Below are 22,872 nucleotides of genomic sequence, written 5' to 3' on the forward strand. Positions count from 1 at the left end.
GCACTTTCTCATGTGCTCTATAGACCAGCTCTACTGGAATCTCCTACCTGCTGATGTAGTCAAAGACACAGAACCATTTTAGCAGCACAGCAGCATTTATTAGCTTGAGCTCTGTACCATGCTGACTGATTTGAGAGCAGTTGTTGAAATACTGGCTGTGCTGAGGAAGGGAATGACAACTTTTCTATCACCCCTGCTATTTGAACACTGTTCTTTAGACAGATGTTGACATTAGGCTCCATCCTCATCTCACTGATATGGAGTTTTCCATGGCAGCTGAGTGAGATTAGGCAGGATAATTTGGTTTTCCCTAATCTGTGGTTTAGAAGAGATACATAAAGTAAATTCTTCAAATGAGACCAAGTGTATGTGAAATCATGTTTATGATGTCAAACACCACAGCATTTTGTATTGCCCAAAGATACATTAAGAAAACATAGTTGTGCACCCAAATTCAGCTGCAGAAAACAAATTTCAGAAAACTTCCTAAATACATTTGCATCAGGAAACTAAAAGCCTGTTTTAGAGATATGGCTACTCCATCTTTCTGGATGGCTGGTAGTACTTACAAACACAGGAGAAAAATATCAAAATGGAAGCAGGTATGATGAAAACAATGAAGTAATTTCTGCACTAAGTTTTTGCTTCTGACATTCATTTACTCCCTGTTTTCTGTCTATACAGTGTGATTAAGAGGTGAGCATTGCTAGGCTGTTACTGTTCTTCTCTGCATAAATCACTGATAGTGGTAAAGTGAAATGACAGTCAACTAAGATGGATTTCAGTGACTCATCACTCCCCTGTCAATGTCCTTTGTTTTCTTTAACAATTCTTTCAAATATAAACTGCCCAGATCATAGCCTTGCTTTTGCTTTTGGCAAAAGGTGGATTCCATTCTTTGGCTGAAGAGCAAGGCCTGTGGTCAAGTCTCTTCCATCACAGTGATGATGTGCTCTTGAATTGCCTTGTAAGGATGGCTCCCCCACAAACTGTCCCAAGTGTACTGGCAACAGCAACCTTAGCAAGTGTCTTCTCTTGCTGCTTCTTGTTTCCCTCTTGTAAGAAAATAAGGGAGATGATCTGGATCAGTCCAGTATTACTACAGCTCACAACTTCTTTTGTTTCCTCCATTGTTATCTGAATGGTAAAAAGACCTTAAGCTAGACTTAACTTAGACAATGTCATTGGGAGATCACTGCCCTCAACTCTCTCTCCTGGAATCCTTGTGCTGCATCACCGAGTGCTTATTGTGGTATTGTGTTGTTAAAACAGCAGCTCAAGCATTCACAGGATGAAATTCCACCTTGTGTCAGTGCCTCCACTTTGATCTACTGAAGAGGCGTGTTATTTCTGCAACTCTGACCAAGTGTGATGGACTGTAAAGCAATAGCTGAAGTCATGGTATATACATGGCATACAACAGTCAACATTTCTTCCACATTCCTGGGACTTGCCTCTGAAACCATGTACAATGTGATTAAAACAAGGATGCAAATGTATGGACAAACAGCCTTGCTTCAGCACATACAATCACATCTTGTTAGCTTCAGTATGAAGTACTGGACTAGACAGCTTATTAAATACATACACAGGATAACTGGATTTTTCCATCCCTTCCTCCACGTTTTGGTGTCAGGGCATTATGTGCAGCAGAGGCATGAGAGCTCAGCTATGACTGACATTTGCTGAGATACTGCAAAAATGCATTGCTGACATAAGTACATGCAACCCTGTTTACCAGAGCAGGCACTGCATGCACTCAGCACTGCTGGAATTCAGGCCAGTTAGCTACCATGGGGCTACGTGCCCAGTTTTGCCTTAAAAACTGTTCTCAAAAGATTGCCAAATCCAAGTCTAGCAAGAGCTCATCACTACAAAATCAAAACAGTAGTGAGTAAAGGAAATGTGTGGAGGCGTGGGAGGAGACCAACACGCTGTGCGATTGCAGTTTGAGCACTGTATGGATTCCAAACTGAACTGGAATGGCCAGTCACTACTGTCCTGAATTGTCACCTTTCTAGTCCTGAACATCTCCATGTAGTACACATGATTTAATTTCATTTGCAGAGTTCCTTAAGAAAGAGAAGTGGAATTCCACTCACTGTGGAATTGTGATGGAATTCCAATCATTGTAGCCTGATGGATGGGAATGCAGTACATTGTCAGACCAAATCTGGTACTGCAAATTTTCCAGAGGCTCAGTCCTTACTGTCACATCTTACTTAAATTCTGTTCCTTCATCAGTAACAGCAAGTGGTTTTAGAAGAGCACAAGCACACATTCAAGTAAACACCCTGTGAAAAGAATATTCAGCAGGCTGTGAAATAATTATCAGCTTTGCAGTTCCCATTGGAGCATGAAAAACACTCTCATCGTCCTTTAGTTGCCACAGATGTGGACACGGGATAGAACAGCAGTTAGTGCTACACAGACTACAAACAGCTATAACCAGCAACCTGGAAAATGCAAGGTTCTTGTGCAGCACCTGACACAGAAACATCCACAAGGGAAATCCATCCACCTTTGAAGTCTGTAAGAGCAAGATACAAGGACAAGATACATACAAACAGAATAGATTCATAGTTCAACTCAACTAAAACCTTCTCCTCAGCTGAAAAAATGGTCTGCAAAAGGAAAACTGTGTATGGAAAGCTTCATAACAGAACAGACCATTTTTGAGTTACACGCAGGCAAATGTTGAATAAAAACAATTTTAAACCATAGTAATTTTTATATTGCCTCTAAATAAAAATTTCATTTACTAAATGTACCCAAACACAACCCAAAATTTGCAAAGTTTCCAAAACATTATGACAATTTTATGATACATGGAAAATGTTCAGATTAAACCAAAAAAGTTGAGATAAGCCTTACACAATGAGACTTTTTATGTCTGTCTAACATGTAGCCTGCCAGAGAAAAACAGAAGCATTGTATTTCTCACACAGTTAAAAGGAACTCACAGTGACTAGGTTTGGGCTGTTCGATGATATTTAGGGAAGTATTTCTGCTAGCAGTGCAAGAAAATTAGAGTATTTAAATCAAAGTTTGTAATGCTAATATTGCAGTGTTGTGGGGTACTTGGATTGATTTAGCACAACCAGTTAATGACAGTATTTACAAAATTATTTAAATTTATAATCTGACTTTTCACTTGTTGCAATTTCTTCAAATTAAGATAAATATGAATTACTTATGCAGCAGGAATTTGAGGCCTTTGCCTGTATCTGTGCTTGGAAGGTCTACCTCGTTCCACAGTTACTCCACCACGTTTGCTTTCTTTGATTCTGGACTCAAGTCCTATGACACTTCAAACAAGGTCAGAAGTTATTTGTCTCTTTAGTCTTTGTTTAAATTAATATCTATATTCAATTAACTGAATTTGACAAAATTGAAAGGATAAAGTTATTGATGATAACTCATATGAAGCAAAATCTCCCAAACAGCAACGCGTTCACACATAGGGTGTGCACATTTAGAAAGAAGGTATAAGAGAGATGTAACTACCAAATAAAGCAGGATTTATTTGGGCTGTAATGCATAAGAGAGAAAGTGAAAAAAAAATCCTCTTCAGCCTGACCTCTGCAATGCAACAGGCTTTGACTATTCTTGTCCTTTGAAAGAAGAGCTGCATTAGAAGCTCTTTGAGAAGTAAATCGTCCAAAGAATGGATGAAATGGATCGATGCCAGGGCATTCTCTGATTATGTACCACCAGCACATCCTTCCACATGCAAAAACAGTGACTCCAGTTAGACATGGAACAGATTGTTCAGCTCATCTTCAGTAATAACATTATTTAGCTACTAATGAATTTAAGGAAGAAGAAAAAAGAAAAAATCTCCAATGTCTGTGCAGCACATCTCCGGTAATTGAAAGAAATTATATGCACTGCATGAAACTGGTATAGGAGCAGTAGTAAGATCAGGCTTTTATATCTAAAATGATGTTACAGATAAAGCTACATCACAGGCCCTGGCACTACAGACTATGAATCTACATTACTTTCACATATGCCTGTTATGTTGGCAGTTTCCCTCAGACAGTTGTCTTCATATCTGAAGAACTTAATTTATTTTCAAACCCTTATTAAAAGTACTGCATGTGTTTCTAACCAAAACTTTGGGTTTTCTGTAAAAGCTTCTGTTGTGGCAGGATTTTCCTATTAAAACATTGAAAAGTAGAGCTTTCTCTTTATAAATGGCCACCCTGTGTCTTCCATCATGAAGATCACATCAGGAGCAGGGTCTGCTGCAAGCCACAACAGACTCTGTACACATCCAGGTCCTGCAGGCTTTAACTGCACCCCTGTACCTCAACTCTTGTGGGGAGTTTAAGACAACAGTAGCTTCCTTTGCAGCAGTTTTGTTATGTGGGAGAACTGTGTCCCCAGAGGAGAGAAGCCAATTTGATGCTTAGAATGTAAACCAGAGAAGGCACCCAGCATCACTCATAAATCTCAAACCTACATGAGAGTGCTGGATAACCTGCTACGCCTCTCCCATCCCTCTTCCGAACCACGAGAAGTACAAGCAGGATATGTGAGTCATATGCTTTCTAAATTAAGACCAACACAGTTTTGTATACAGGAGCCAGGCTGGGTGATCTTTGCTCTGTAGATACTCTTAAAAGCTTCTTAACTTATTTATGAGGAGAAAAGAAGCAAAACCTGTGCATTTACATCACATGCCTGTGTGTTTCCAAGAAAGGCCTAAAGGAAGTGCTTTCATTTCAGCCAGCATATAAAGCTTACTCTTCTGCGGTTTTATTTCCCAAGGTTGATTTTGTAAAATGAATCTGCTTGTATTTTAAAGAATGGATTGTGGTAGAAATATTTTTAAAGGTCTGTTTGAAATTAAAGACAAAAGGCAACAAGGTATGAGCAGCCTTGTTCTATGTAGCAGATTTTAAACTGTAATGAGAGGCCACCAAGCAAAGACAAAAATTAGGTATTGCTGTGATCAGTCAATTCCACTGTGTCACGTTATTACCAGGGGTTAAAAATCCCCACAGCAGACCTGAAGAATTAGAGCAAGGAAATCATGCCTACCCAGTCATTTTCTGAACACACCCTTAAATACTATGAATTCTTACAGGCAATCCTTATAGGCAATTTGAACCTTGAGAATACCTGGACATGCAGCAGTACGGAAACAAAACTGCAACCTAAATTCCTCTGTGCTTCAGGAAATACCTTCACAGGCCATACTCTTCTCTCTACAATATCCCCTTTCATATTTACTTAAACTCTTTTGCTATTCCTTCCCTTGTTTTCATCTCAGGAAATCTTCTATTCAGTTGTGCTTTCCCTCTTGTTTCATTGCCAGTGCTCTTTCAAAAATGCAGCACCTGATAAAAATCTTTCTTCACTGCCCTCTTTTCTCAATGCCTTTTGAACCTGATAGGAATGTCTTATGAAAAGGAAGTGAAAAATTGTTGTGTAATTGACAAGGATGAGCTTTACAGTTCACGGCTGTATTTTAAGTTACAGGTCTATCACAGAAGTTCAACTCTCCAAAATTAGTAGGTCAGGTCAAAAAATAACACCCCCCCCCCCCATCAAAATCTAGAAGATGGAAAAAAGCTGATTCACACTTGAAGTTGTGTAAAGACAGCTGAAAAAATTCCACTACTGGGCACTGGAAATATCTTCCAATAACATACGTTACGATTTCTAATATTTTGGTTAGAAAACTAAGCCAAAGAGAAATTTACCTCAGCCATAATAAAGACCAATTAGTAACTTGAAGACATCCTATTAAACAAGTGAAAAAGAGACTGTATGAATGACAGGTCTCTCACTCTATTACCTTCTATAACAATAAGGAAGTGTAGTTGAACCCTTACCATGAGTCCACTCAGGTGAGCCCACTAACTTCAATCGATTTGGCCCATGAATATGAGCTACAACTTGTAAATTCATTCTGTAAGCCTGCAAATGAAAATTGAATTTTAGAGGATGAGCTTTAGGAAGCCAAAGGCCTATTCCCTGATTCTATCCAGTACATATCAGCACCTTAGCAGAGAATGACTTTCTGCTCTCATACACTTCCAAAAAACATGACTGAAGAGCACACAGGATCAAGAGAGAAAAGGCCAAAAAGATTTTGGTTTGCATAAACGTTTTGTACCATACATGGTTTAGCTGGAGCTACACAAAGAAATTCAGAAGTATTACCTTATTCCCAAACCAAAGGGGAGCACTTCATGTGAGTAACAGTGAAGAGGAATATCTGGACCAGGGAAGACAAACAGATTAATGGCACTGAGAACGAAAAAAATATTCTTGATACTGACCAGACCACAGGCAACACACCTAATGTAGAGTTTAATCTAGATTCCAGAATTTGAAGTTTGATTTTCAGCATTTTCCACATTTTTTTCAATTATGTTGTAGTAAAGTCATGACTTCTGTACCTGTTTTGTATGGCTGTCTTCTCTGAGAAGAACCTGCTTCTGGACACAGCACAGGCATCAGTCCAATATGAACCATTAGAGCAGCAAATGCCATTCTCCAGTGGCCCCCCCGACACTTGACCTGCCTGCAATCACCAGCTCCTATGGGTAATTAGAATGGGAATGAGCTTCTAGACAAGATTTAGACCTAAAGTCTTGTTTAATTTCAAGGTCAGTTTCTGTTTTCTTCCTCATCAGCTCCCCTATTTTACTTTGTAAATTTGGATCAATCAGGCCATGATATTGATCAGATATGGTAGGAGGACAACTGCAATCTCCAATGTCTTGGATCAAAGACCAACACTGGACTGAGAATCAAATGCCATGTCTAGGTGGATGAAAGGGATACCATAAAAAAGTGATACATAAAGGAACTAAACACACAGCTGTACTTACAAGCCAGTGAAAGTGCAGCTGCATTTCTTAATGTGAAATGTATCTATCTATTTATCAAATTCAAACCACAAGGCTGCTGACAGCAGCAGAGGGCCTGGTAGAGGCTGTTCCCCACTGCCCTTCAAGCAGTCAGGTTGCATTTTCTTAGTGGACAAATGCAATCTGGTTCTACCCCCAGAAAGGAGTAAAGAATTTGAGTTTCTTCCCTGGAAAATATTAACCCTAAGTAAAAACTGAACCTTCCATAGCCTAATAGAACTCTAGAAATAAAAGGAAACATCACAAGATTTTAGGAGGTGCTGAAACATTTGTTTTGAAGTTTTATTACAAAAATATATTTGCAAACATACAAAATTTTGGATGAAAAAAATGTTCATTCTTAAACATTTATGCAATAACTTAATAACTGCAAACATACATAGGTGCTATAAAACCCACACCATACCAAAAACATTAATGATGCAGTATCTACATTTTTTGACTTACAATTATTCTGGTTTCCAGAAATCTTTCCTGAAGCCCCCCTTCCCCATGGTCTTCATATTGAAAGAACATGCAAATGGCTACAACTGGTGCATACGCACAAGTGATAAAACTCAGAAATTACTAAAAGCACATAATGTACGTAAAAAAACCTAATTAACCATATGCCCATACACTGAATAGATAAAAATAAATACACCACCAAATCAGAGATACTGCGATTTTTCCAACTTAAGAGTGAAAGGAAGATATTGCATCTTAACATTTTTGTAACATTGCCAGACAAAAATGAGGTGATACATATTGCACACATTCCTCTTGTTAAGATATGCTGTACAAAGCAATCCAAATACCTGGCAAAAAGGTGGTTGATTTGCTTAGAATACTTTTAAAAACCAAGAAGTTCCAAATTAAAGTTTGCTTTCCAAAACATTTCAGAAATTCTACCAGCGACTACATGTAGCATAATGGGTTTCAGAAATAAACCAAAATGAAGCAATTAGAAATGCAAGCAAAAATTATACATCCAGCAGCGAGTGTTTAAATATTGAGTATTTATACACAGAACTACACATTTTTTATTAAATCAGGATGAATCACTTGAATTTTATCACTCATTCTGCAAATCTTGTTTAATTTGGAAACTATTCTGCTCCTGAAGTTAATAGCGGTTAGGCACCTTTCATATAAACTTTGCATTGTTAAATAACAACAGATAAAGTCTAACTACAAAACTGAGAATTTTGATTTTCCTTAACAATTCAGCAGCTGTAGGTTTTAAAACTGTTTTTGATTAGGGAAAAAGTAAAAATCCAAACTTAAACCTGAAGTAACTTAATGTTAGCTACAAAAAACATGCTTAGGTAATAACTAATTTGGGGAGTGTAGTCTGAACTAATCATCTTTTGATTCCCAGAAAGAATAGATAAAATCCCCATTAGGCCAACAGTTTAAAAAGAAAAAGTCACTTGAAAATGGTCACAATAGTTTCCTGCGATGCCCCAAGGTAACTTGCTGCACCCTGTTATCCCTACATGCGGATAACACAAATCAAGCACTTCAACAAGCTGGTCATTTCAAACTAACACAAAAATTTTAAAAAATTACGGAAAAAAGAAGTTTTTAAATACACAGTCCACATAAAAAAAACCAAAACAAAACAAAAAACCACCCCCAAACAAACAGATTTTACACTGTAATTGAGCTTGTGTTTTACAATGAGCTTTTAATTAAAGGAGTTTATCTGTTGGAGCCACTCCCCTGGCACTCCTCACGCCCCTGCAGTGGAGGGTTCCCGTGTCTGCTGCCCCCCGCAGAGGCTGGAACAAACACAAGCACTTGTTCAAGGTGTGAAGTTCGCTGTGCACTCTGCGATTTCAGCTCTGCTTCTCCGCCAATTCATTTGGAAAGCTTTGGCAGGGAAGTAAACCAACAACCTGTTGCTACCAGAATACTACAAAGCCAAAGTAAAGTAAGGATCAGCCAACTGCTCATTTCCAGCTGCCTAGGAACCCTCACAAGTTAAGGATATTCAAAGTATTAGTTTTATATATGGCTGAAGAACTTAAAACACAACTCCTTCCTATCATTTCTATAGCTCTTTGGATATAACTAGATTTAGCAAACAGTGCCAACGTGCACTATCAGCTTCCAACACTTTTATTCTTACAATCTTTTATCAAATCTTTCTTTGAAGAAGCCACAAGCTTCCATGAGAAATGAGAAGTTATGGACTCTATCTTTGCTAAATCCAGGTAAAAGCAACCCTCTACCTGGCTTAAGCTGTCCATTTTTGTTCAGAGCAACTGCTCACTGGTTTGCTCCTTTCAGTGAAACTTTTCCTTGAAAGTCCAGCAGAAAATTAGTTTAGACCTTCAATCTATCTTGAGCCTCACTGTTTACGTCCATACACAGTATTGTAACTCCAGATTTTATGGAAGAAGCTCCTATCTTCCTTAACAAAGTCTGAGTTCATATTGCTGAATTCAAATGCTACCATTAAATCTAATATATTTCTTGATGAATGCACATTAGTATCTTTCCCTGAATCTTGCACATTTTTCTAACAATATACTATATATTTTAACTGGAAACACTGAACTCAAAGGGTAAGAAGAGCTTTTCAGAAGGCAGGTAGTGCTAAACAAAATATATTTTCCACTAAAAAGCTAGGAAAAAAACCTAAAATAGATCAAATACATAAAAATGTAAATATCTGTTGTATCTAAAACATCCTGATTTGTAAACAAGTCACAATTAAAGCTCAATTACTAGTTTCCAATGAAATGGCCATGCACCTTGACTACGTCAACATTAACTAATCCTTAGGATATCTATACTCACATATATGTTGTAAGGAGCCAAACAATATTTTTCTTCATATTTCAATAGTGCTTGAGGGAAAAGAATGAAGCAGTGCATCATAACTCACTACAGATTATCTCTTTACTCAATAACCCAACACTATTCTACTGAAAAAGCATCCTTTAAAACTACTATTGAAGGTTGGAACCTGAACTCAGATTAATTACCTTTGCATGCCTTTAAGAAATAAATACAACCCATGGGTAAACCAACACAGTAGCATAAGAAAGTATAATGAAAAATTTTCTGATTTAAATGGGACCAGTTAAATTCTTAGTGAATAGTGACTTACTAAATCACATATACAAAGCAGTAACCTTTTCATTAGATAAACTTCAGACTATGAAGTGTGCACTAATAATCTGGGGAGAGAAGAAAAGCATGCATTTGTTTCCCATCTGCATGGTTTTCTGCACTGCAGTTCCAACACAACTGAGGAGGGAAAGCCAACTATGGTGTGGTCCATCCTTAAGCTAAAAGGGAACAAAATGTTTAAATTTCTTCAGACACTGCTGAACAGGAAGAGAGGTCTTCCAGTGGTGGTCTCCTAACTATAAATTTAAAATGAGAACTTCAACATGCAACTTCTTTGTTGCTTAAAAAAACCAAAGGTACAATCACTGAGGATTTTCCGTATTTCAAGTTTTGCCTTTTTAGAGAAAATGGCCTTACTCACTTGGGTGTTTTATGTCAGTAATGCAGAAACAAATAAGATTAATGAAATATTGAAAGGAATTTACATGCATTAGTTAGAGACTGTCAATGTATTGAGTTAATCCCATTTTTAGACCTTTTGTTAAAGATTTAACCTCAATGGCTCGGTTTTCAGACCTTTCCTTCCCCACACCTGCCAGCTTAATCATGAGGCATTTTGCTCTCATTTTTCTTAGTCCTTCAAACTGGAACTAGGTTCCCACAACTGAATTTGGTTCTGGGTTGCTGTAGTGTACTATACTGTGCATTTGCTGGTTGAAATAGTTTTGAGTCTGTAATCCTTGAACAGTGAATACAGCCAGGAATGAGAGCCAGAGCAAACATTTGCGCATTCACTTAATGCTAATGAGAGCTCAATGCAACTTAAGTCCCTTCCCCAATAAAAGAAAGGTTTGCTGGTGATGATCACAGTGAAAACCTAGATCATTCTGAGAACATTACTTTCATAAGTATTTAAGGAATAATCTTTCCTAACAGGTTCAAATTCAAGACATTGAAAACTAAATATTCTTTTACAAAAATATTAGTTTTGTAGATGAGGCATAATTGTTTCTAAAAGGAACATATTTTAAGCAGATTCAGCTTCAGTTATAGCTTCATGTTGTCTTTACTCTTGGTGAGGACTTGCAAGTAGACTTCATGGATAGTGCTGAGAAAACGGGAATCATTCTGCAGGAAAAATAGAAACACATTAGAAACACTAATGAAAAGATGCAAAAAAAGTTTAATTTAATGCCACTTTAGTTGTGATAAGGATTCCTTGCAACTGATAAGGGAAGGAGCTGTGTGCCTGTACAGAAGGTGCTTTTGGAACACACACAGGCTGTGAACCATGAAGCTGGGCAGCAGCTGAAGGCATCACCAGCCATTCTGGATGCTCAGACAAACAGACAGGAGTCACTGTGTCAGCCTGGCCACATTTTGCTTCCCTCCAGAGTCTGAACCATAGTCTTGGGCACAAAGAATCCCATTCTGTGTACAGGCTCCCAAGTCAAGTCTGCCTGAGTGTCAGACGAGAGCTTGTTTGTCAGGCAGACCAGCACAAATGGGACTGCAGCGTGCTCGACAATAATTCCCATGTCAAAGCATGACTGGGAAGTGAATTGGTTTAATCTGTGGACAATATTTACAGATATTTCTTGAGTCTAATTCCTTCAAACAAGTTACAAAACTGGTATCTAATCAGTTAGCTTGAGGGTGTAATACTCTCTTTACAAGATCTGAACAGCAACTGGTATCCTGTTTGGAGTGCTGTGTTAAGTACTCCCATGCTGCAGGATATGCCTATTTTGGTCTTCATTCAGCTCTGTCCCTGTTAAGACTGTAGACAAATATCCCCGTCAGCTCTCTAAAACCACCACTCAGAATATGGGCAGGTGAGCTCAGTTCCAAGATTAGTTTAAATCTTTAATTAGAAAACCCATACATGCCAGTTAAAGAAAAAGTCATGTAAAACAGCACAGATAAATCAAGCAACCTAGTGATGGGATCTGGTAATGACCTTTTTGGTCCTAACAACTTGATCACTGGGAAGATATTGTTTGTTATTTTTAGACTTGTATTTTGGCTATAAACTCTACTAACACCAGCACGGAGTGAGCAAGAGAATCCTGAGCTAAGAAAGAACTGTTTGTCATTCATGGCAACTTCACCATGACATTAGAGGTCAAAACCATCCCAATGCACAGCTGCTCCCAACACCACAGATTTAATTCAACAGAACATTTTAGTCCCTAAAAATAGCAGAGCTAAAACTTTGCAATTTCCATTTCAAAGAAACACACTAAAAGTAAAGATAAGGAAAGGTTCTAGGGAACTGAAAACAGGAAAGCTTTCCTTGGGGAAGTAGAACACTTACAAAGACAGCAAAACGAATGCCTCCACCCCCATAGCAGCTTCTACTAGTGCAAGTTACTCCTCACTAGTCTACAAATTCATATGGATGTGAAAGGACACACCCCAGGTACTCTGTTCTTCTAAGTCTTCCACATCTCAACCAAAAGGAAGAAGCTGTGCCATACTCTGTGTACAGTGTGGAATAATCTGCCCCTTCCAACAGAAAAGAGCATCTTTTGTAATCTTTCAGGGCAAAAGGAGTTACAGGGGTACAGAATTTCAGTGCTGCCTTCTGTGCTTGGAACCCCATCCCTCAGAAACTGAGCTCTGTATAGACACTACCTTTATTAGGTGTATCAGTGCTTCTTGAAGCTGAGACCTGCTGAGAACAGTAGGAGGTGTAGTCTGAATTTCTGTTGTTCCAAGCGTTAAAGGCGAAGAACTGGCTTTATTCTCCACTTCAGTAGCTTTTGTAGCTGATTGCTGAAACACACTTGGAGACAAGAGCACTGAAGGTGTTACTGTCGTTGTGGCTGTAACAAACTGTGGAGGTGCGACCTGTAAAAGAATAGAAAATTAATAAGCACTGTGTTCAGTAAAAATGAGTGATGCTGTAAAGGCTGGAGAGATGAACACAAATAAAATGAAATTAATTTCACCCACAGTTATTCAGTCAGATATTGCAGAACAGCTGTTCTTAATCAAGAAATATCTATGAAGATTAGTACCAATAATACTTCTCATTTTCAAAGCTGAAGAAGGTAGCAGCCTTGAACATTCTCGTATGCAGACTCCTTCCTACTCATGTGGTTGCTATCTTCCAGAATTTTTAGAACATAACACATACAATGAAAGTAGAGCTTTTCAGCAAAGTAATCAAAGGAGTGTGTGGCTGTTTTGCAAATTATTTTCCTTTGGAGAGAGACCAGTTCTGCTTCCTGCACCCCCACTTCTATGGTCTCTCACAAATACTCTACTTCAAATTTGAAGCGCATTGCAAACATATTTAAAGAGACTGCTGAATTATAATTAAAGCATTAGAGTACACTGAAATATTCTCATTCTGTTTTCCCTTGGGGGGATGTGGGATAGAAATATTTTGAGGACCATCTTCCCACCTCATCGTTCCACTAGTTTGTCTCCATTTCATTACAAAAATGCACATACTGCCTTTACCACTTTTTCTCTTAAACATAAAATGCACATTTATAGGACTATTACACTTGCATCAACTGGACATGAACCAATATCCTATTTGAGTAACTCTGACATCTCTTGATAACTGCAATTGTTACTCATGCTGATAATCTGTGTCTTCCTCAGGCTTCCAGGATGACCAACGTGGCAGGAAAAAAAAAAGAAAACAAGCCAATCTCACTGCAAAGAAAAGCAACACTAAATGTGATTTGTAAAGACAATTTATATCTCAGCAGAAAGAGTTCCCCTTGGATAATCAACAATCTTTAGAGGAAAAAGCCCTCCAAAGCCATCTAAAGTTAATGTGTATAAAGAAACATCAACAACAACAGATCTAGAAAATTGATTTTCTTGTACTCAAAACTGTGTAGACTCACAATGTGGGATTTCAGCTGAAGACAATGTGTTTAAACTGACAGTTTACTACACAAGATGCACATTTCTTAGAATTCTCAAATCCATATAAAATGGTTTTAATTAGGTAATTATTTACTAACTGAGTCACCAACAGACTGTAGAGCTTATTTTATAGCAGCCCAGTGGCTAAAACAGCATTTTACTTCAAGTAGGGCCATTTTTTTGCCTTCACAATCAGAGCTGGGCATGCTACTGAAACAGGAGAGCAAGTTTGATAAGAATGACGCAAGAGATCTGAAAAAGGAGTAGGTGCATAAGGAAAAAGTAGAATTAAAATACAGATGGTGTCCTAAAATGAATACATAACAAAAAGGTAATTAAAACTAGTTCTTGAACACGTGACTATTATCAAGTTATTATGTAATTGCAACCTGAAAATTAAAATTGACATTATTTTAAACTGTTATACAAGGCAGTTCTAAGAATCTTAAATGTGCTTTTAAGCTTGTTATTACAAGTTTTGAAGTAGCAATTACCTTTTTTTTTCTCCCCCTTCAATTTTTTCTGCTTTTTATCTTTTCATAAAATACAAGGTATCTCAGGAAAACTGAGACATAGTAAGGCAAGGATTGCATTTTAAGCCTCTGGGGTGCTTAAGGATGGGCCAAGGCTAATAGACCCTACTACAATATTATGGCTTGCAACATAAAAAACCCCAGTTCAAATGGTGCAAACTCAGTGCAGAGCTGCAAATCCAAAAATGCAGCCCATTAGAACAAACAATAAGAGGGACTGTACAGGAGCAGTGTGTTGACAGCAATTTCCCTTTCCTCCAGTACAGTTCTGTTTCATAACAGCTCCTTAAATATGGTCATTGGGCAGTGACTATTTGAGATATCAACTGAGTACTGAAGCTGGGTTTTTTTTTTTTCCTAAGAAAACCCCTAAGACCAATTAGCGGAGGTACTTATGCACTTACTTGACTTGCTTTAGACAAAGTTTTCGGCTGTGGAAATACTTCTGATTCCTTGTTTTGTTGTACAGTCTGTGTTAAGGAAAAAAAAAAAGCAAAATTCACAGGTTACCATCCACAGCTCAATTTCCAGAGATGATTCTCTGTTTTTAAGAAAGCCACAAAAGTGCAAACTTCAACAGATTTTAGATATAATTTCATCAAATTTGTAAAACTGATATAATCAATGGGAAGCTGGAAAAAGGAACAGCCTGAATTTATGTTTTATGCTTTCAATATTACGGCAAACCTATAAAGCCATATCTCAATGTAGCCCACAGGTATCCACATGAGAAGTGGGTCAAAACTGAAGGAATACAAAACACTCAAAGCAAAATAATCAGAAAAAGGAAATTGCTAATTCCAAATAAGGTACAGGCTAGACTTCCGCCAAACCAACCTCTCATCACAGCGCTCAGCCCGCAACCTCCCGTCCCTTCTCAGATCCCCAACTCTGAGCAGTACTTCTCTAACACAAGTACAGATAAAATCTTTAGGACTTATTCACCCACTATCAACAGTGGTTTGAAAAACCTCCTCCTCTGCTGTCACTGACAGCCAATGCTAATGATACAAAACTAATGGAACTGTATTTCTAACTCAGCCATTCAATCAACACCACACAGTGCAAGTCCTTCATTATCTTCAAACAGCTCATATATAACAACACAGTTTTCAAGGGAAAAATACATGCAGTTAGTCTAAAGCTTCATGGATATCAAAGCCCACAGAATACCTGAAGGGGAGAGATTATCTTGCTGTTCAAGGCTGATGGCTTACTGTGAGATTCTTTGAAGCTTTCTGGTGTTACAAGTTGGCCAATCGAAGCAGAGATGTTCGGTGTTAAGGGAGTCTTAGTGAGAGACTGCTGCTGTGTTTGGTCATGCTGTGGGGTCAACCTGAGTTTCTGGAGAAGATCAACACTTGTGTGAGATGCATTTGAGACAGTCCCTGTGTTTGCTGTAGTCAAGGGTGCTATGAGCTGGCTTTGGCCAGCCATTAGATTCTGTGGAGCGTGGTTCACTTCGGATGGCGGCTGATTCACCAGTGGGGATATGGGCTTGGCAGCTTGCTGCATAACTTGCATTATACTGTTGCTTTGTTTGAGGCCAGGAAGCATCTGAGCAGGGGCAGCTTCCATTGTTGAGGCTGAATTAAGAACAGGGCTTAAACGAACTGAATAGCTTGAAACGTTTTTCATATCAGGCTGGGAAACTGAAGCTGGAGGTATTATCATAGGTGTTAAACAGTCCTGCTGATTGGCACTGGGTTTAACATTCAGACTTTCAGATTTTCCCAGGGATTGTTGCATTACTGGTGACTGGTCAAAGGAAAAAGGCAAAAGCAAACTGTGCTGTTCTCTGGCAGATGCATCTGTCTGCAGCTTCTCCATTCTCTCTGGATTGGGATATGGAGCTGCAGGCTGTTCCTTTTGGACAGAGGTTCCAAACAGTTCCTCCAAAGTCAGATGCTTCTGCCTTGACTGAAATGGCTAAAAAGAAGGGAGAAGGAAGTTTTCAGTTGAGAACTAGACAGAGCACTGTACAACTCACACAGTCTATAACAAGTTCAAGGAAGTTAGCAGAAACAACTAGGTCAAATGCATGTAAAATACAGTTTGAGTATCAAGGGTGGCCTATTCACAGGAATTCTGAAAATCCTTTAATTTATGAGGAACATCCTGGCTAGGTATGGCTTTTCCTTACAGCCATCTCAGGACAGTCTCTGCACTAGTAGTCAGGAAGGGGGATGGCTACGGATTCTGCCAGGAACATGGCACCTACCATCATCCATCAGCCCCAACTACACAAGGCACTTGAGGGAAGCGGAGGGAAAAACATACATAATGAAAAACTCCTCACAGAATTTACAGAACTGGAAATAGTTAAATGGCCTAAAAGATGGGAAAGGAACAAAAACCAGAAGCTGCACAACTGAATTAGCAATACATGCCTAGACAGTTTTCCTTGTCCTAATGCAGTAGATGTTACAATAGGCAAGAGAATTTATTAAAACTTAAACATATATCTCCTTGAGAAGTGTGTATATGTACACAGTTACATCTACCAGTCCTTTAGTCTCTCCCAAAAATATACATCTAGCCTACACCACTGATATTGTTAGAAAAATATGGTTTTAAGAATACCATATTCTGCTGAAAATATTTTAAAATGTGTTTCAGTAAAGAGAAAAGAAACAGCTATTAACACCAGTGATCTCAAAATTTTCCTTTTTTTTTTTTGAGGTTGCACAGGATCAGAAGTTATGTAAAACAGCTGGACTGAAACATAACATTCTGTTCAGAGGACTGAATGGCCTGAAGCACAATTCCAGTGTATTCTGAAGGTATGTCTAAACAAAGATGCTACTTCACAATGACAACCACTGCACCATGACATTGCTCTGATGCTGGCTCTGATTTCCCTAGCACAGAAAACAGCAGCCAAGGCACAGCAGCACAGGTGCCACACAAAGAGCCCAGCAAGAACGCCTTGAGCTTGAAGTCACACTGTCTTTTGCCCAGGTTACTCATCTCTACTGTCATTGTTACTCTATTTCAGCTAGTTAAAGTCTGGCACCCTTTCATTTTGGGGCTGGGACATTCTCTAGTTCATAAACCTTAATAGTTACGTTAGGAACATTTTCCTAGAAAGTTGTTCTTACTTTTTTTTACTGATCCTTCTGTTCTGGAGACCCATCCTTCAACCATAAAAATTCCATTAAGAGAAAAATCACTGTTCCAGATCATTTGAAACTCAGCTGTTCACTGCAGTATGATTAATTGACCAGCCTTCCTTTATTAATACATTACAATAGTCAAGTAATAAACTGAAATCTCTACCATGCCCTGATCCAAGTCGGACTGGATGGTCTCAAACACCAAGTTACTTTCCAGCATGGAGTATAGGTGGCAAAACACCTCTTTTGCCTTGTCTGGTTGGTGTGTACTTTGAGCATATTATCAAGCCAGTGTGTTTTATGAGGATCTTTATCAGCAGGGGCTGATCATAAAGGCCACAAGATCACTTGATTTGATAGGAACAGAATGCTTCTGCTGTTGCTCAGAAGGTTTCTCCAGAAATGATTTCAGATAAGCTTTATGATCCCAGCTCTGCTAATTCATGGTTCAGTGTTCTGGTTCAGTTTTGCAGACTGCTGGCACAGAAGCATTTCATGATACAACTGATTTTAATTTTGAATTGCCAAGATACAACACTTAACTACACAATATCATACAGAAGACATTTATTTTTATTCCCAAATGTGTGGTATCTTTAGCATGAGATGAAGTTAATCAACATTCAAGTGTGACATTTTGGAGGGAATTTAGGAATCTCACTGTATTTATCATATGTACTTATCATATCAAAACCCACTATTTTTTGATTTCATTGGTCTGTTTTAATTAGATGAAAAATGTATTTTTATAGTTAAAACTGAATGTTTTTCCAGTAGTCTCTCAGTTGTCTATGTTACTAAAAATGTGGCTCAGAACCAACATATTTGAAATATATTTGAATCCAGTTAGCTGGTTTTACAGAATTATCATTTATGCTACTCAATCAATTTTTCCAGTACCTCTGCAGCTATTATTTTAAATAGCTCAACAGAATTGAAAATATGACATTTTACATGTTCTGTAAATCAACTTTTGCTCTTTCGCTTTAATTACTTCAGAGCAACTTGTTAGAAATTTTCCAGTTTTTCCTTTACTAGTTAATTGATTCCTGTTCTGCAATTCTATGCACTGTCAGGTGGAGCATTTCAGCTGATTTTGTACAGTCTACATGGAATGACCCAAAGAAAATACGTGCTTTGAAAGTAAAGCCTCAGGCAGCCCTGGTGCCAGGACTGCAGACATGGCATGCAGCAAGCAGAGGTGGCTGCCAGGGGTCACTCCATCACTGACCCAAAAACAGAGGTGCTGCTCAGGAGCTAGAAGGGCTGGGATAGAAATAATCCCAGCAAACTCCCCACCCCTCATTTTAGTTCACTAACTGTTACCACCCTACCCCTAAATCAGATTCCTGCTGCCCAGCCCAGCACTAACCCAAACTAGGAACTACGACTACTCCTCCAAACTGTGGATTTTACTTACAAGTACTAAGTGCAAATTTGCCCACGTTTTCCTGCGGGATTTCATTGCTTGGGCACGGTGATTTATTGCATCAGAAGCACCCCACTGAACCATGGCAGGGAGAGTTTTCCACGGGGCATTTCCGAGGAGCACCAGCAGTGCCCGTGCCGTGCCCACTGGGTGGCACTGCAAGCAGGCCCACGGCCCTTCCCTGTTACAGGCAATTTAGCTACTGCACAGTTTACTTAATTTCCCCCCCAAAATTTATCTCCAAAAAGTGTTGTATGAAGCTGCAGCTTCCTTGTGCAGGACCACAGCTGAAGCTTTGAAGCACAGACAAACCTTCAGTAAACGTCTGAGACAGAAGACCAGGGCTTGAGCTCCTGAGTGAAAGAAAGACCTGACTGCCAAGAACAGTCATCTTTTCTTGCTTCTTGTCTGTCCAAATCATGCCACACATCACCACGGACTGACTTCTTCCAGAAGCCAAGCTGGCCCATTTAAACGTGGATATTCACAGTAGTGTGGACATACCCTCTTATTTTTAAAATGCTAGGTCAAGACAGAATTTAGGGTCCTAAAAGTCTTCAAACTCATTTGTTTAGTGAAAATACATTGGGCAAACACTAAAGGCATCTTAAGAAAAAAATTAATTTTGGTACCAAACCAAAGTACTAAATGCAAAAAAACCCCTTGTTTAGGGTTGGATGGAACATACCTGCTCTTGCACTTGTAATGAAGGCTTCTGTTCTGAAGGTTCTGTGCTTTCTGGCTTTGGAGGATTTGAGTTCTGTTGCATTCCAGAATTTGATATAATACTTAGGTCACTAATCTGATTCTGAGGAGGGAAAAAAATGAAAAGAAATACATGACTTTTAGTCCACATTTACTGACTATACAGTCTTGTTTAACATGGCACTTGAGACTGAAATACAGATGATGTACAAAGCACTGATTTTTGTAAGACACTGTGGAATTCACAAATCTCAGGAAATAAAAATCATACCAAGACACCCTAAAATTAAAATAAAAATCATACCAAGAATCTGGTATGCAGCCATAAAGCTTTTACTCTTCATTATTATGAAAAAACCCCATTGTAATACAATTGACTTTATACTTTTCACCAAGAATGAAAATGATACATTAAAGAGGGCTTTTCACATCCTGTATCTGCACTGGCCACTAGCAGAGAAGTTTGCTACACTTCATTCAATCAGGAACCCAAACCAGAACTGCTCAGAAAAAGAAAATCCTGTCAGACAGCACTCTAAGTGGATAGAAAGACAGCTTGTCACTGACTTATTTCCACCAGATTTAACCAGCCATGTAAGTTTATTTTGAGGTGTTAATTTGGTTTTCTGTGAACAAGACAAAAGCAGGCAAGAGAGTTGCATTATAACACAATATATTTCAGATGGATTTGACTTCCATCTTTAATAAACATAAAAACAAACAATTACAGCTATTCTATTACTGTTAAAATCACCAGTGGAAAAACCCACACTGTAGAATATTCCAGTTTTCAATGGGTAAACTGCACCTGATGCACATGATAGAGCTCAACCATTGGCACAACACATTGCTCTAGTATCTTACCCAATGCAGTAAAATATGGGTTAAACTTTTTAGCAATGGATTAAAAAGCAATCTGAGCTTTATTCTTTTGTTTTCAAATTCTAATTGAAAGCAATAAATACAAAACCAAGCCTATATATTGTGACTTAAGGACAGAGAAGAGAAGCAGACTCTTGCATCTTTCTGACTTTTAGCCACTAACTTGAAGGTCAAAACTCCTTGTGCCTGAAATGCTGGAGGCCTTTTAACTATAAAATAAGGAAAGGCAGAGTTTTCTTTTCACTGGACAATAAGCTGCAGTATGTTTCCCTGCTCATACTGAAATACACACACAAAACCACACTATAAAAAGCATCCATTCACTTCATTAAAAAAAAAATCTCAGAGTTCATTCATTTTCACATATGGGCTTGATGTAGTGTGTACTTGAAGGATTAAGCTGATTTGGAATCCTAGATTAAATCACTCAGACCTTCATAAATCTCTTTTTCACTCCCTCTGCCCCCTTCTCATGCTGACACTCTGCCAATCTCATGTGGGCTGCACACAAGGATTACTGTATGATCCATCTGGAATGTACCAGAAGATAAGTACTTTCTGGTCCTAAATACAAATTCATGCGTAATTACCAAGCGCCATAAAATAAAAAAAAAATTAAGACAGGAAAGGTCTCTCAAGAAGCCATCTTCCAAATAAGTCAGTTACTTCATCACATTAACATTGGCATACATTGGCCACAAGAGCTCCAAAATTATTGTGCCAGGGGTTTGTTGCTAAAGCTGAGGTGACCAAGAGAACATTCTCCAAAGAAATTTGCTTGAAATGTGACCAACATTGTCCAGTTCTGATTTTCTGACAACTGCATGGCACTACAATCACAGCAAGCTCTGATGTGATCACCATCAACAGGTTCATTTATGGTTCATGTACACATGAAAAGGAAATGAAGTAATTATTCCAGCTTCCCTGGTGTTCTAAAAGTATCAAGAAACAAACACACATATACAAACCCAAGACAAAGTAAAGATACAACCCCCCCAACTTTAAAGTAGCTCTGCTGTAGCCATGCCCTGCCTATTTCTCTGTAGTATTATTGGTACCACAGATGTTGTCTGTCCATTAAAATATGTGCATACCAGTTCTGTTCATCAGAATTTTACCTGTCTACAAAGCTTCATCCATGATGTTTAGGAACTTTATTTCTAGCAAAAGTACTCTCATATGAAAAGGATCTGAAAATTAGAAGAGAAGCTGGAATATCCCAAGTCATCCAACAGCCATTTGTTGGAAATGTGTGTTAGCCAACACTGCAAGGATGAAGAGGGAGAACGGCTTCACCACACCCAAGAGGGCACTACCAAAGCAGTGAATCCCTGTGGTATGGGTTTCTTCCCTTCTCTGCAAAAAGACTTCAATTTTTTCAAATTTGTCTAAATTGATACACTGAAAGATGGTTGTGATGATTCCTTCTGTGATCTCACAAAAGCTGCTAACTTGCACAATGTTGGACTTCATACAGAGACACCTTCTCCCCAAACAGCACTGACACACATTCAGAATTAGTTTTTGTTTCATCTGTATTTTAATGCATTAAAAGAACATGTAAGTGATTTCCAGAAATTGGTATCTGGCCTGGGTCAAAGACCAGATACTGTTTATCACATTGACCTGACCTCAATGTACATCAGACAGTGACAGATTAAGTTAGCTCATACAAGGTTTAATCCACATGCTTACTCTTTTCTCCTCATTCCACACTGTATTATAACCATCTAGAATCTGACAAAGACTCAAATCCCAAGTACTCAAAGGATTTCTGCTGCACAAGCAGCTCCTGGAAGGAACCAAGCACTGTACAAATGTGCTCCCTCTTCTCCCAGCAGCACAGGCACAGAAGCCACACCATGCTGGCTCTGCCAGCAATACTCACACGTTGCTTTACTATGGCACATTCCTGTATTCTTACACTGGGGAAGAGGCATGTTCAGAATCTCTGTTTCCATTTCTGGATCTCCCACACATTACCTTTTTATTCATCCTGCACGTATGAATTTGGTCCTCATGACTATATAAAGTAATTCTTTCCTAAGAGAACTAACATTCCTCATTATATAATCTTGTGAATTTAGCACTGGCAAAGGATAACAGACTTTTCCTTCAGAGATGAATTCATTTATTAAAGGGAAAAACAGTAGACAGGACAGAAGTAATAAACTGGGAAACAGACAAGGGAACAGTATTGTTACATTTAGTCTACAGCTAATAAGAATTATGCTCCACAGAGTCTACAAATGTACTGAATGACTCAGTCTCTAATACCACAAGACATCTTTTGAGACTAAGAAGAGACAGATGCTGTTGGGCACAATTCTTATTTGCTATTCCCAGAGACAAGATTTTCT

General features: G+C 38.5%; 1 protein-coding gene across 2 annotated transcripts in view; it reads right to left on the reverse strand.

The window, feature by feature from the left end:
• Positions 1-7,138: 7,138 nt before the first annotated feature.
• DCP1A (decapping mRNA 1A) overlaps positions 7,139-22,872 on the reverse strand; it is a 31,898-nt gene continuing 16,164 nt past the window's right edge. For both annotated transcript variants that reach the window (XM_063411485.1, XM_063411487.1), the window contains 5 exons: positions 19,611-19,730; positions 15,551-16,306; positions 14,782-14,847; positions 12,591-12,806; positions 7,139-11,081 (listed from right to left, as the gene is read on the reverse strand). In XM_063411485.1, the coding sequence (XP_063267555.1) occupies positions 11,001-11,081; positions 12,591-12,806; positions 14,782-14,847; positions 15,551-16,306; positions 19,611-19,730 (1,239 nt within the window). In that variant the 3' untranslated portion in view covers positions 7,139-11,000. The remainder of the gene's footprint in view (positions 11,082-12,590; positions 12,807-14,781; positions 14,848-15,550; positions 16,307-19,610; positions 19,731-22,872) is intronic.

The sequence above is a fragment of the Prinia subflava genome, chromosome 14 (genome assembly GCF_021018805.1).
Source record: "Prinia subflava isolate CZ2003 ecotype Zambia chromosome 14, Cam_Psub_1.2, whole genome shotgun sequence".
NCBI lineage: Eukaryota > Metazoa > Chordata > Aves > Passeriformes > Cisticolidae > Prinia > Prinia subflava.